We start from the raw sequence: 14,343 nt of genomic DNA, 5'->3' as shown, positions 1-14,343 counted from the left end.
ATATTATATGTTTGCCAACAGTTCTTCTAACCCTAATTGATGGAGTGTGTACCAAAAATGTACGCCCCTCTTGATGGAAATAAATGTTGTGATGTTATTTCCATCAGGACGTGCATCAATTTTTGGCCAAGATTGTAATGACAATGCAAGAGTCGAGCACTCTGTAAAGTCTACTCCAGCACACCCCAAAGACTGTCAGTGAAATTAAGGTCTGACTCAAGAGGTGCCAATTCAGGTCTAAAAATAATTATTCATGCTCCCTCACAACCATTCTTTGACAATTGAGCCTGATGCATCTTGACATCGTCATCCTGGAATATGGCCATGATGTGTCTTCCTACATGGTTACAAAATGAAAATCTACACACTCCATCAATTAGGGTTAGAAGAACTGTTGTCAAACATATAACATGCTAGAAACACAATAATCACTGCAATAATGATCCAAGACTCTTAAGCATTTGTCTATTTAAATCCAAACAGCGTCTTTTTCTTTCTTGACTGGGCGGGCAGTAATAAAATCATAATACCGTAAAAATAAATAGTACTTAATAAATTATACAACAGAGAGGACTGGCTATTCTGATAATTTTAAAAATATATTTTCAATGAACTTTCTTTTTGCATGGGATTTTCGCAAATAAAGTTTGCTCTATGGTTTGATAGGAAAGTGAGAGCTGGAGTACAGCTCTTATCAGCAAAGGTATGTGTGTACCATTGATAAGATTTAGGCGGCTATAGCAGATAGGCCTATACTGTGCCTGATATTCAGCATGAGCCCTCTCAGATACCCAGCGAGCAGACTCTTCTGAGACATTCTTTAGATGCTATACGATTGAATCAAATGGTGATCAAAGAATGCAAAAAAAAACTCTAGTGTTAAAAAAGGCAATCAATCAGTTCCCATCAGCTGTGGAGATTAATTGGTCAAATTAGCATCTATCTATATAAGATAAAATCAGCTCTGTTAGAAAAAATTACATTTTCCTCATAAAACTAATATATCTATTTAAAAGGCAATAAAGCTAAGAGATGCTTATACGTTTTTCAGTCAAGAATCTTGATATCTACCTGACCTTATCTACATATATCTCTGACAGTATGCAATGAGCTCTCTACTAGACTTCTGTCCATCCATCAATCACTAGACTTACTTCATCCAGAACAGGGGAAATGAGAGCTAGATCTATGTCAAAATGAGAAAAAACTGTCAACACTTTGTCAAATACTCATTCCAGTCCCCCATACTGAGACAGTGCCCTGCTGCATCAAGCTCAGGCATGCCCAGGATGTGCATCGTCTGATACCTTAAAACTTTAAACAAATTCAGCAGCAATTGTTCTCTAAGGAGACTTAGTCTATCCAGGATACAAAAGGTATGTGCTCAACTTACCCAGAGGCTACAACTATTTTCTCCCTAAAGATATTCAAAGCATCCTCTCAAATATTTATATTTTTTTTGCTGTGGTGCTTTATTGAGTAAATCTTATTTGAGAACCAAGTAAAAATGTTAAAGGAACAAAAACAGCACACTGTGTGTATTTACATTTATATTTAGTTACAGAATGAGAAACAATTATATTGGCAGTTTAGGTTAGTTGTTCAGGGTTAAAATAAATAATAGCAAATTAAATACGTTTTAAATAATTGATTTAAGTTAACATCCATATGATAACATCCAAATGAAAGCACCGTCTGCTGCGGTTTTAAAGCGCCCTCTATCGGTAATCATTAGCAAACCCCTCTGCCCTAAAGCAAAAAAACCCGATAACTTGTTCGACTTGAACCGGCGCTGGGTCTGTGCAGCGCCGGTTCAAGTCGAACAAGCCTTTTAAATATAAATAGATAAACAAAATCAAGAAAGGTTGACAACATTTTAATCTTACCCACCAAACACTTAAACTAGATAAAAGTAAAAGGTAAATCTAAAGGGTTAAACATGGTTTGCTAATATTTAATTATACACATTACAATATTTCAAGGCACTCTGGTCTAACACATTTAAATGTTTCTGTTTAGCTTTATTTTGCCATGGATTTTTTTCTTAAAAGAAAAGAAAAAAAAAGATGTATTAGGCAGCCAAAATAACAATTTACGGTGCACATGGGGGGAAAAGGAAGATAAAAACGATTTATATTTTTCACCGACATGTCAACACACTTTAGATCTCAGTGTTCCAATAGGCACATGCACTTTTCCAGCTGCGAGAATGTCCTTTAGTATTTTGTGGTCTCTGGAAAGACACTGGGTTTTAATAAACTGAAATAATGTAATAATTATTAAAGTACAATATTAATGCATTTATCAATCAGCAATCCATTATTGTGAAATATAAATGTGTTACTTTGTAAAATTTCACACACATTAATGTCTGAAAATGCATACTTCTAAATTATGAGCTGTTAGTTTTAGGGAACACAATGTTGCTCAATCTGGATAGAAAAAAAACGTGGCTGGAGTTACACATTGCTGCAAAACCACACATCTGGAAAATTTCTGATTACCACCAGTAACTTTTTGGTAGGATTGTCAAAGAACTAATTTCTTAGAGGGCATACGAGAGATAAAGAAATGATACAAAACATGGATACAAAAGAAATTATTTAATAGAATACAATACTTAACATTTGCCATCTATTAAAAATGATTACAACATTGTTGGTCACAAATTGGCTATTTTTAATAACTGTTATTATCTGGGAATATGGCAGTCAAAGTTTACATTTTTCATACAACAAAATGAGAAAAGATTGAGAACCAACAAAAAGCAACATAAAACAAACATACTTTTCTACCATCTCGAAGATATTTCATGTTCAGTAATTCAGCTTTAATAACCACCCCTGTTTCCGCCCCACCCACCTGAGCCACCTCTGAATCCCCTCCCTCCATATCCTCCACCTCCTCTATATCCTCCACCCCCATTAGATCCTCTGTACCCACCCCCACCAGATCCCCTGGACCCACCCCCACCATACCCTCTGTATCCACCCCCACCCCCACCACGATAACCTCCTGATCCCCTGAAGCCGCCTCCGCCACCCTGGTATCCTCCACCTCCTCTGTATCCTCCACCAGACCAAGATCCACCGCCACCTCTGTATCCTCCTCCTCCTCCACGGCCCCTGAACTCTTCACCACCTCCAAAATCAGTACGGGCCATCTTGGGTGGACGTGGACCATCTCCAAAGCTGTAAAAACCAAAGATAAGATGCGTTAAATTAATTGTAACATCTCAAGGTTAAAAGGGACCTTCCGCTAAATAGGTCACTTAAAATGTATGGGTTCAAGTCTCTCACCGCGGGTTAGTGGCCATGAGGTTGATGCCTGCTGACGAGGGTCTAGACACAAGTCGAATGACGTTCAACAAGTGCTCGTTGGTGGGATCCAAATTTCTGATGTATTCCGGGTCTTTGGTCACCTCCACCACTAGGCCTTCCATTGCTGCCCTCAGAGCAGCCACACCAGCAGCTACATCATGGGGAATCTGCAATTTGAGCCTACAGAAGGAAGGAATATTTTTGATAATCAAGGAACACTTCTCTTTTGTTGATTTACTTGCAAATATATGGTTTGCTCCCAGGATTCAGTCTCAAGAATCAAGGAGCACTTTTTGGGGGGTTTTAGCTTTATGAGAAACATACCAATCATCAAGCTCAACAACTTCTCCATTGGATGTGATCTTCTTTGAGCCGAACAGAATGAGCTGAAGAGGACTGACAAGAGTCATTGATTTGGCTGAGATGGCTCGAGTTCGGATCTGTAATTATAAAGTACAAGTATATTACAATATTACAAGTACATTACAAACTATACTTGTGTACTCCTATTTTTTCTTTAGAAGATTTAAACTACTGTTCACAAGTTTGGGGTATGCTGATTTGGTGCTCAAGAAACTTTCATATTTTTCCAAATCAAGGCACTAATCACAGACGTTGAGGCGGGCTTTACACGATGACGATCACTCTGATTGGTTTTAGGTCCATCCAATTGCGCCCAGAGGCATTTGAGTGACGTCCGTTGGAGACGCCTCTTTGGAAATGGGCTGTGAATGAACCTTCCACAGACCCACTCTCAGTTACAACAGAAGGGTCTGGTGTCAACCAGGCTATAAGTATTTGTCGCTTTTGATCAATTGAATCCACCTTCCTTGCTGATCAAATGTGTTAATTTCTTTGAAAAAAAAAAAAATCTTAAACCCCAAACTTTTGAACTGTAGTGTGCAAATTCTTACAGACTTAACATACTGATGACTCATCTTGCACAACACAGTAGTTTGTCCAATCAAATGCTCTCTATAATAAGAATGTCCCACCCCTTAATAACACCTGCAGCTGACTAGCAAGTATAAAATTATGGCTCAAAAAAAATAAAAAAATAAAAAAATAGTAGTTTCAAGCTAGACTTTAAAACCAACCTTTTCCCCAAAGACAAAAAAGGGAGATGGATACGTCATATCGTGGTTGCTGAAAGGACAGTTGACTGAGGATTTGTGAATGAGAGCATTTCGTCCCTCTGTGGTCAGGATCTTCCTTTTCTCTTTGTGGTAGCACACGTTGGGGTAAGAGCCAAACGTCAGCAGAGAGATCACCACATCCAAGTTATTGTCTGGTCCCACGTTGTTAAACATCTGATTCAGGAGGCACTCTACAAGAAAAGGAGAAAATAAAAATCTAATTCAGAAACTCAAACAACATCTGTGGACTGTAATAAACAGCAGCACAACGCAGAAGTGCATTTAGAAGCACGGTTTAACCTTCAGGGAAGCCAACGTTAATAAGGATCTCCTTTAGCTGGACCTTGGCCTCCCAGGTCATCCTCAAAGTGGGCATGTTCAGCCTCTTGTGCTCACAAAACCTGATCTCTGCGTCCTCACCTCCCATCCTGATAAAATATAATCTATTTCAATTGCGAATCCCTAAAGACAAAAAAGAAAAGAAAAAACCCCCCCCACAATACTACACTTAGTACAATACACTCTGGACCCACCGGACTTCATCCCAGGCCTGGAAGACAGAGAGTAAAGCCACGTGATCTGAGAAACGTGTGCCCGCAAAGTTCCTATGAACAAAGCCGAGACGTTTTCCCTCGTTGATGAAGGGCTCTTGGAAACAGGACGCTGCTGAGATGGTGCACACTGCATCTCCAACACTACAGCACAAGCACACACATGTGTGAAAATGACATTACTGTTGTAAATACAACAGGTGATTGGGGAACAACAGCTCATTAAAAAGTATGTATACCAAAAAAGTATTTAATTATATAATACACATTATATATATTTCAATATCTATTATATATTATGCACTACTATTCAGACGTTTGGGTTTAGTAGGATTTGTAAGAAATTAATACATTTAGTCAGCACACATCAAAAGTGACAGTAAACAAAAATTATGAAATAAATTATTATATAAAATAAATGACCATTTTAAATAAATGCTTGTTTTAAACTTTCTAATCAGAATCCTAGGATTTTTTTTATCACGTTTCCATTTAGCAGTTTTCAACTTTTTTAAACATTGATTATAATTAATCAGTTTTTTTGTTGAGCAGCAAATCAGCATATTAGAATGATTTCTGAAGGATCATGTGACACTGAAGACTGGAGTAATGATTCTGAAAATTCAGCTTTTCCATCACAGGAATAAATCATATATTAAAAGATATTTAAGTAGAAAACTATTTTAAATTGGAATAATATTTCACTGTATTTTTAATCAAATAAAGCAAGCCTTGGCGAACAAAGAGACTTATTTCAAAAACTTGACTGACCCCAAACTTTTGAACAGTAGTGTACATGCATTTTTTTTTAACTTTTCATTTTGGGGTTAAATGTGACTATTTGATAAACACCCAAGGTTCGATGAATAAACTTACTTAAAGATGCATCCCATGATCATCATCTTTCCCAGACGTGGTTCAATGGGCAGTTTGGCCAGAACGCGTCCCAGTGGAGTCAGCTCATCATTACAGTCTAGAGCATCCAGCTCTGGGAAACAACAGAGGCTGGTCGGATTTGGTTCAATACAACATAATTACCATAAAGACATCGAAGCTGTACCTCTCAGTGTATGTTCAGCTTCAATAACGGCATCCAATGGAGGCGGCTCAATGGCTTTAGACAAGAAATTCCCGATGGCACCCAGTCTCAGTAGCTTAATGCTGAGGGCCACCTCATGCAGAGGCGTGCGGAAAATTTCTGGAGTCATATGGGTCTCCAGTCTGCATAACAATCATTGCAATCATCATTTCATATAGTTTGATTTTTGTTTGAGGTAGCATTACAACTGAAGAATGACATTTCATACTTGTCAAAGCGAGCTCTGCTGCACAGGTGAAAGCAGAAGCCTGGTTTGACTCGGCCAGCTCGCCCCTTCCTCTGCTCAAGGTTGGTCTTGGAGGCCCACACAGTGGCGTAGTTTGTCATATTGTTGTGAGAAGTGAACAACTTCACTTTCTGCCTGAATGACACATATTTGGTATTTTAAAACCATTTGCGGACAAAACGGAGCATATAGAGAAGGTAAATATACATAAAAGAAAAATACCGTATATACCTGAATATAAGACGAGGTTTTTGTCCTAAAAATAGGCTGAAAAATGGGGGGTCGTCTTATATTCGCGATATAGACAAAATCACGGGGGGAAAGGGAGAAAGAACGAATTGATATGAAATAGTGACTGAAACACGACCCATTAAGACAAAACCAGCTTTCCCTTCCAAGATGTTAATCTGGACAAAAATCCTGATAATCGAGCCGTCGTCTGATGAAATCAAATACACATAAGATAAAAACAATATCTGTGCTGTGATTTCGGCAATACTTGCATGTAAAATTAGAGAAGCAACATAATATCTGTGCTTAACTGAATTAAAACGCTGCTCCTCTCTGCCGCGCGAAAGACGCAGAGCGAGCGAGAGAGAGAGAAGTGCGCGCGAGAGACGCAGAGCGAGCGAGAGAGGTGCGCGCAAGAGGTGCGCGAGAGAGAGAGAGAGAGAGAAAGGTGCGCGCAAGAGGTGCGCGAGAGAGAGAGAAAGGTGCGCGCGCGTGCTGGAAGAGAGAGAATGAATTATCAGTGCAATTTTCAAATAAAATTATTTTCTGTTGAAAACCAGATTTTTTCCACAAAAATAAGTCCGGAAATGGGGGGTCGTCTTATATTCAGGGTCGTCTTATATTCGGGTATATACGGTAGTTCACCTAAAAATAAAAATGTCATCATTTACACAGCCTCATGTAGTCCCAAACCTGTATGACGTCATATGTTCTGCATTACAGAAATTTTTTAATAATATTGGAAACCAAACAGTTTTGGTTACCATTGACTTCCATTTTATGGACAAAAAATACTGAGACATCTCATAATCTCTTAAGTCATACAGGTTTGGAATGACATGCAGGTGAGTAAATGACAGAGTTTTAATTTTTTGGGGGAACAATTTCTTTAATTAAAGGAGCTGCTTACTTGCAGGAGTCAAGGACAAAGACCACATCATTGATGGTGATGCTGGTCTCAGCGATGTTTGTGGATAAAATGACCTGTGGCGTGATATAAACAATTAAAAAATAATAATAATACATAAATTTCCTATACTGAACAATAAAACTTTTACAGACCTTAGTCACACCGTCAGGGACAGGCTCGAACACTCGTCTCTGTTCTTCCCTGGGGATTTGAGAGTGAAGGGGCAGGATTCGGTATTGATGACCGCCTTAGGACACAATATCGAAGGAATCGCTATTAGTCATTTTAAGAAATTAGGGGATACTAGTCAATTTATCAGAAGAAAAGATTTCACTTGAGTGCGAGCAGAATATAAATAAATTACAGACCGAAGTGTGGGTTCATCTCCAGGTGTTTTTGCATGGAATAGATTAGGTTCCAGCCTGGCAGGAAGACTAGCACAGCCCCTGGGACCTCCAGCGTTTCAATGTACTTCAGCAAAGCCTCAATCAGCTCGAATGGAGTTTCCTTCTCATTCAGCTGAGACATGGCACGCTTGGTCTCAGGACTATACTCAGGCCCACAGATGACATTACAGTTCACCTGTAGAAAACAGAAATAGGCTCATTTAATTTATTGAAATCATCAAGTAAAACGTCACCTGAACGCTGCTGTGGAGTATCTAATGTTTAGTTAAATGCAGCTGCTCATCAGCTATGTTTTGGAAATCCGTTTTAGTTGTAAAATAATTTAATGCTTTTGATGTTTTAGGATTCATTGGTGAATATAAAGGTCAAAATAACATCATTAGAACAGGAATATTGTATTTCATCTGAATTAATACTTAATTTCCAGAGACTATTTTAATAATTGGTCTTAACTTCAATCAATGAATCAATGCATAAAAGCCATATTTAATATTTATAATAATGATTGTAAACAAAAACAAAACACACTTCTTCCTCTCCACCATCTTCATCTTTATCTTTTTTCTTCCGGTCCATTGGTGGTGGTACGAACTGAGTCATCTGAATGCAGTCTTCTAGGAAATACTCTGGAAATCGAAAAATACAAATTATAATCCATCAGGTTGTTGAAAGTACTTCAAAAGTGTTTTAGTCAAAATATTCTAAATTAATGCTCTATTATTGAGCAATGGGTTTCCAAAACAACTTACATAGGACTATTTAATCAATATCTGAGATGTAAGCATTGAATAATTAAAAAAACATTATAATACAGTGCATTGAGAAAACCTGCTTCTGACCTTGTACAGCATGTGCACGTCCATGCACCTCGATGACAGGACAGTTGAAAAAGTATTCCTTAAACATGGTGGTGTCAATGGTGGCAGACATGAGGATGACACGCACATCAGGGTAAGCCTGGACCACATCTCTCAACACTACCAACAGGAAATCAGTCTGGACAGAAAAACACACTTGTGAAGACAGGAAACCTCTGTCTGATATGGTATAATAAGCTGATATGGTATGGTAACAATGGACTTACATTTAAGTCCCTCTCATGGATTTCATCCACAATCACATGACTGATGCCACGGATACCAGATTCCAGCTTCCTCAGCAAAACCCCTGTGAATAAGACATCTTTAGCTATATTGCCCAGCTCTACGCAGTGTGCCGCAGACAGAGATTAAGAAGTGGAACTTACCAACTGTGCAGAAGAGGATGCTGGCATGAGGTCTGGGCAGGACAGACTCAAAACGCACACTGTAGCCACAGCTTTTCCCAACCTCCTCTGCCCTCTCAAAAGATACACGTTCTGACACTGACACAGCACTGATCCGTCTCGGCTAGGAGGATGAACGGTCGCAGAAGCAAGTCACTAAACAGGTCAGTCTCCTCAAGGTGACTGAGCACACAAAATAATAAAGTATTTCAACACACTCACCTGTGTAACAACGATATTGCATTCAGATGCTCTGCCTCTTTGTATGAACTCATCCAAGATGTACTGAGGAACCTGAGTGGTCTTTCCACAGCCGGTGGCTCCACGAATGATGACCACTGGGCTATTGTGAATGGCGGACATGATTTGCTCCTCAAAGTTCTTGACTGGCAACTGATTTCGAGCCGCTAGAATCTGTAAAAAGAACGTGTTGCTAGTTGATTTGACAATACTAACTGCATAAGAACAACTCCAAAATTGTAGTCTATGTCTATATATAAACTCCTTTTGTATGACATAACGGGATAGGGGGGTTTAATATGTTTGCTTTAAAAAAATGTGAAGTGCTTTTAAATCAAAATATTCAAAACATGTAAATGCCCTCAAAGCTAATACCCAGACTACAAGGAGAACCCATACAACTCCAATTTTTAGTTCATGCAGTCTTTAAAGGCTGTTTTTAGCTCACTGTCTGCAGATCTTTGTCCTGTTCAAGTTGAAAGTTGAGCTCCTGTTGCAAGTCTGTGCTGATCTGTTCTGGGGTACACTGCAAACCAAAAATAAGTACAATACGTTTTCAGTTGGATGATGTATATAACACTAAATTCAATTAAAATAATTGGATTAAAAAAGTTAATTGCAGAAAATCAGACTCACAAATGCCAGCGGTCCTTCGTCGATGTTGGAGCTGGTCCAGGGGTTCCAGTTGATCTGCGGTGGAGACCACGGCACCACTCCTGCCATGCTCTGCCTTTGTGAGGGCTCAAAGTGAGCCAACTTCCCCTGTACCAGAGATACTGGACTGTTGGGGTCCTGAGGCTAAAACAGGACAAACAAAGTTGTTGGCACATACTCATGTCACTAATAAGAAGTAATGCAGGTTTTCTGTCCAACACTTACAGGAGGAGGGATCTGGATGCCAAGTTCTTGCACAATACTGCGCAATTGCTGCTGTACATCATCACTGAGATTCACTTCATATACATCCACCTGTCATAGCAACCCAGACAGGAAGTCAGGTCATGTTCCTAACATGATTTAACATCTTGCTAGCATGATTTAACATCTTTATTATTATACATTTGAATGGACACAGTCTTATTATTGTCAATAAACACAGACCTCAAAGATAGTTGAACTGAGGTGTTAAACTCACACTTTCTCCCTCTTTCTTCTTGGTCAGTCCGGTGTAAGCCTCTATAACCCCCAAATGGTAAAGCTGACGGACAAGAGAAAGTGCACAAGACTGGGCCGCCAGCTTCTTTGTTGAGCCATGCTCACGGGCAAAAACCTCTAGAAGAGTAGGACAGCATTAGCAAGGACACAACTGCTGATTGTTGATGTGAAACTATTTGCCCTTGACCCTTATAGTTTAGTACATAGAAGGTTGCGAAGTATTCTGATACTTACTCCTACCAAGTTGTCTTACAAAGATTGTCATCTCAGCAATAAAACTCCTATAATAGAGCAACATTTTAAATCAAGACATCCAAACACGACATTTAGCCCACAGATGTCTTTAACAATGTAGCAAAAACAAACTCCACAAACTGACCTCTTAACCGGGCAGCACATGAGATCAACAGAGTGACATTTCAGCGCTGGGTCCGAACAACCCATCCTGAGCAGGTTTGTTTTTCTGCCAGACTTCTAAACAGGAAGTTATTCCTCTCAAGGTACTGAAGAACTCGACCCCTGATGGACGAGTGACATCAGAAATCACAACCAGACATTACTTTGCCTTTCCCACCTCTAAACCCAATCAATCACGTACTTTACCATGTGACCTCTTAGTGTAGCCTAAGTCATGTCACATGTTTTCCCCCATGTCAGGTTGTGATTTCTGGCATCTCTATTGTCCCTCCTTCAAGATTACATACTACATGGGTGAATCTCACAAAAGCATGTCCAGGTCACATTTCACTCTAAAATCAAGTAAATATGATAAAATAATAATAACTAGATATAAAAATTGTCAAGACAAACTTTTAAGTTGGCTTGAGAAAGCCAGGCCAGAAAGTTTGAACGCTTGAAGGTTTTCAGTTTCAAGTACCGGTAAAAAATAATTTGTCCCCACGGCCATTGCTACACTGAACAGCCATCTATAGAACAAATCATGTTTTTGCAATTTGCACATTTATGTTTTTAGAGCAAATCTGAGTATTGTTTAATTGTTTTTGTATATGTCTTAAATGTTTTAATGTAATGAGCCTGTTTTGTCAAAGACAAATTTCTGTCACTTGTGACAGACAATAAAGTTTTTCTATCTATCTATCTATCTATCTATCTAGTTTGAATGTTTTGAAGGAAATGGTCTATCAGAAAAACATATATATACAGTATATGTTGGTGACAAGATTAACATGTTGCTAGCATGATTTATCATTTTGCTAGCACGATTTAGTATTTTGCTAGCATGATTTAACATGTTGCTAACAAGACTTAACATTTGTATTATTATACATTTGAGTGGACACAGTCTTATTATTTTTAATAAAAATATTTGAGCCTGTTTTTAGAACCACTTTTTAGTATTGTGATATTATAGCAATTAAGTATATTATTCCTATACATTTTCATTACTGTAATTCATTCTTTTGACTCTAAAGTGAAATATGACCTGGACATGTTCTTGACAAGTTTCGTGAGATTCATCCATATGACATTGTTGATTTTGTAAGATAACATCCAAGATGAAGAGATTGTCTTTTTGTTGTCTGAGATCTCCTTGAGGTTAGATGTACATCAAGGAGTTCTCTGTGATTGTTTCAGTCCAGCAGAAGAACAAACCCTTGATACATTACATTCAAAAGTATGATTTTTGAAGAGGCATATCATTGAAAACATTTAGTTACAAATGAATATCTCTCTTAAACAGCAGATGGAATGGGTAAAAACTAAGCAGTAATAGCAAATGTCTATATTTGATGGGAATGTTCTGACCTGTTGTGGTCAGGCCCCACTTGGCTGTACTTGTAGTCTGTTTGGTTTTTCTCCTTCTGAAAGAACTGGTTCAAACGTGCCTTCGCATTGTCCAGAGTCCAGTTCCCATGCAGACCAGCGTTCAGATCAACTTCCTCGGATTCCAAGGTCTTGGGAAATTAAAAAAACGTAATTCTCAGAAATGTTCTATAATCGTGGTCAGACAGAAAGAAAACTGCCCTAAAAATAAATAAAGAGCTACCGCTTTGTCATCCTGTTCCTGTCTCTTGGAGTAATACTCCTGCAGGTTGGCTCCTCGCTCCCATTGGGCATTACCAAAACCAGAGTAGCCCAAACCTGTGACTCCAGGAACGGGTGCAGAAGCTGCAGAAGGTTCTGAGACACAGGAAGAATTCAGTGTTAGAAATGGTTTTAGTCAATGTTTAATATGGTTTAAATAAAACCAGTGTGTCAATGCAACTAGACAGTAAGCTAACTAGCCCATGCTGGTAGATGCCATAACTACACCAATCTGTGGGCAAAAAGCATCTTTCTCCATTGACAGCCATTTACATGTAGCTGTGTATTCTGACTAAATATTTAGAAACAACACCCTAAGCAGATAGGCCTACTTCATTACTTTATAGCAGATGTTATGTTTTAGTAACCGCTTATTGGATTAATTTAACGTCTCTAACCCGATTCCTTCTTCACAGCCAGATGTGGAGGTAGTGGACAGTTGGATGGGAGAGTTCCAAACTCAACAACTTCTTCATTCCCTCCATTCCCTCCATCAGGTACACTGACCTGAAAATGATAAACATAAACTTAGTCCTTCCTCATAACACACAACAGATGAGCTGTGGTCAACATAAATGTGATACTGACCCCTAGAGCAGGAACTTCATCAGGACTTATTTCTTTCATCCGAACAAGATAATTCACAAAATCTCGGGCAGCATTGGACTGAGCATCCTTTTTGTTGGTGGAATTTCCCATGCCAATGTAATTGTAACCCTCCACACGCACCTTAGTGGAGAAACATGGTTTAACATATATAGAGAGATAAATAGATAGATACACAGTACGGCATTAAATGAATCTATCGATATAGACATGTAGATGTGGCCTCACCTCACACACGAATTTCTGTCTGTTTTTATTCCCAGCTGCTCGGATGTCATAGTTCGGAGTTATCTTCTTTTTTCCACACCAAGCATACAGAAAGTTCTTAATGTCCGCCATTGTTGACGGTCTGCGTGTGAATTAGATTAATATTATTAATACGATTTGTCTTTTAAATTCTCAAAGATAACTTAACTCGGAACTGAGTGGAAGAGCGAATGACATGATAACTTATAACGTTACAGTAACACACGGCAAGAATAACTGTATCAATCTAGAGAAAACTAACTCAATAATGTGATAGTAAAACTTTGAAACTGTAAGCACACGAAAAATAATAATACATTTAGAAGATACATCTAAACAGATTTCTTTGGCTATATGTTTGCTGGTAGTCTGCAGTAATGAATGGGCTAACATTAACTTGGGTAACGTTAGCCCCCTACAGCCATCTCCACGCCAAATAAGAAAATTATTATCAAATAAAACTATTAACTAAAATAAAGATAAACTACTTTACGTTTGTAGCATACCAGAAAAAAACACAGCTCACGCAAATCCAAACAAGACGTACACGATGTTCAGAAAAGTACGTATGTTACACAGGACTCTAGTAAGGACTGCAGTAAACAACGCAGAACAGGAACAGGAAGAACCGGAAGTGACGCAGACCTCAGAGCGTAGCATAAATCCAGCGCAACATCGCTCCTGTCCTTGCAATGCAAATTTATACAATTTTAATCGAATGCTAGTTCCCATTTACTTGGCCCAATGAAGGTTATTTTTAAGGTTGACGCACAAAAATCCACATTATAATACATACTACTACTCCCATTTAACTTTCTGTAATGTGCACTATATGTGTATTATATGATTATATCCGTCGATTCTGCTGTCAGCTCTGTTTTTTGGAACATATTTTTTAAATGTAAA

At 38.6% G+C, this 14,343-nt stretch overlaps 1 protein-coding gene across 3 annotated transcripts; it reads right to left on the bottom strand.

The window, feature by feature from the left end:
- Positions 1 to 2,584: 2,584 nt before the first annotated feature.
- Positions 2,585 to 14,046, bottom strand: dhx9 (DEAH (Asp-Glu-Ala-His) box helicase 9). 3 transcript variants are annotated; one of them, XM_079611821.1, is made up of 28 exons: positions 13,931 to 14,046; positions 13,420 to 13,540; positions 13,174 to 13,314; positions 12,984 to 13,092; positions 12,548 to 12,681; positions 12,307 to 12,455; positions 10,774 to 10,820; positions 10,520 to 10,656; positions 10,264 to 10,353; positions 10,021 to 10,182; positions 9,833 to 9,910; positions 9,367 to 9,558; positions 9,127 to 9,268; positions 8,965 to 9,047; positions 8,720 to 8,876; positions 8,409 to 8,506; positions 7,842 to 8,055; positions 7,626 to 7,720; positions 7,474 to 7,547; positions 6,315 to 6,467; positions 6,068 to 6,228; positions 5,884 to 5,995; positions 4,990 to 5,151; positions 4,757 to 4,884; positions 4,418 to 4,647; positions 3,645 to 3,760; positions 3,300 to 3,500; positions 2,585 to 3,191 (listed from the first exon to the last, which is right to left on the bottom strand). In XM_079611821.1, exons 1-28 carry the CDS (start codon positions 13,939 to 13,941, stop codon positions 2,831 to 2,833), a joined length of 3,858 nt encoding a protein of 1,285 aa, XP_079467947.1. In that variant the 5' UTR covers positions 13,942 to 14,046; the 3' UTR covers positions 2,585 to 2,830. The 3 variants fall into 3 exon arrangements, with proteins under 3 accessions (XP_079467947.1, XP_079467949.1, XP_079467948.1); XM_079611823.1 differs by lacking the exon at positions 13,931 to 14,046 and adding an exon at positions 10,919 to 11,058; XM_079611822.1 differs by lacking the exon at positions 13,931 to 14,046 and having other exon boundaries at positions 13,420 to 13,534.
- Between the last annotated feature and the right edge of the window lie 297 nt (positions 14,047 to 14,343).

Source organism: Phoxinus phoxinus, assembly GCF_949152265.1.
Source record: "Phoxinus phoxinus genome assembly, chromosome: 5".
In the NCBI taxonomy this organism is placed as follows: Eukaryota; Metazoa; Chordata; class Actinopteri; order Cypriniformes; family Leuciscidae; genus Phoxinus; species Phoxinus phoxinus.
The sequence above is the reverse complement of the archived record's forward strand: the minus strand, read 5'-3'. Positions and strand labels throughout refer to the sequence as shown.

Bases quoted from the DNA above. Each gene is read 5' to 3' on its own strand.
- dhx9 (XM_079611821.1), bottom strand. The intron at 10,657-10,773 runs GTAAGTATCAGA...CTACTCTTCTAG, and splicing joins TGTAAGACAACTTGGTAGGA to AGGTTTTTGCCCGTGAGCAT. The intron at 9,559-9,832 runs GTGAGCTAAAAA...TTCTTTTTACAG, and splicing joins AGGACAAAGATCTGCAGACA to ATTCTAGCGGCTCGAAATCA.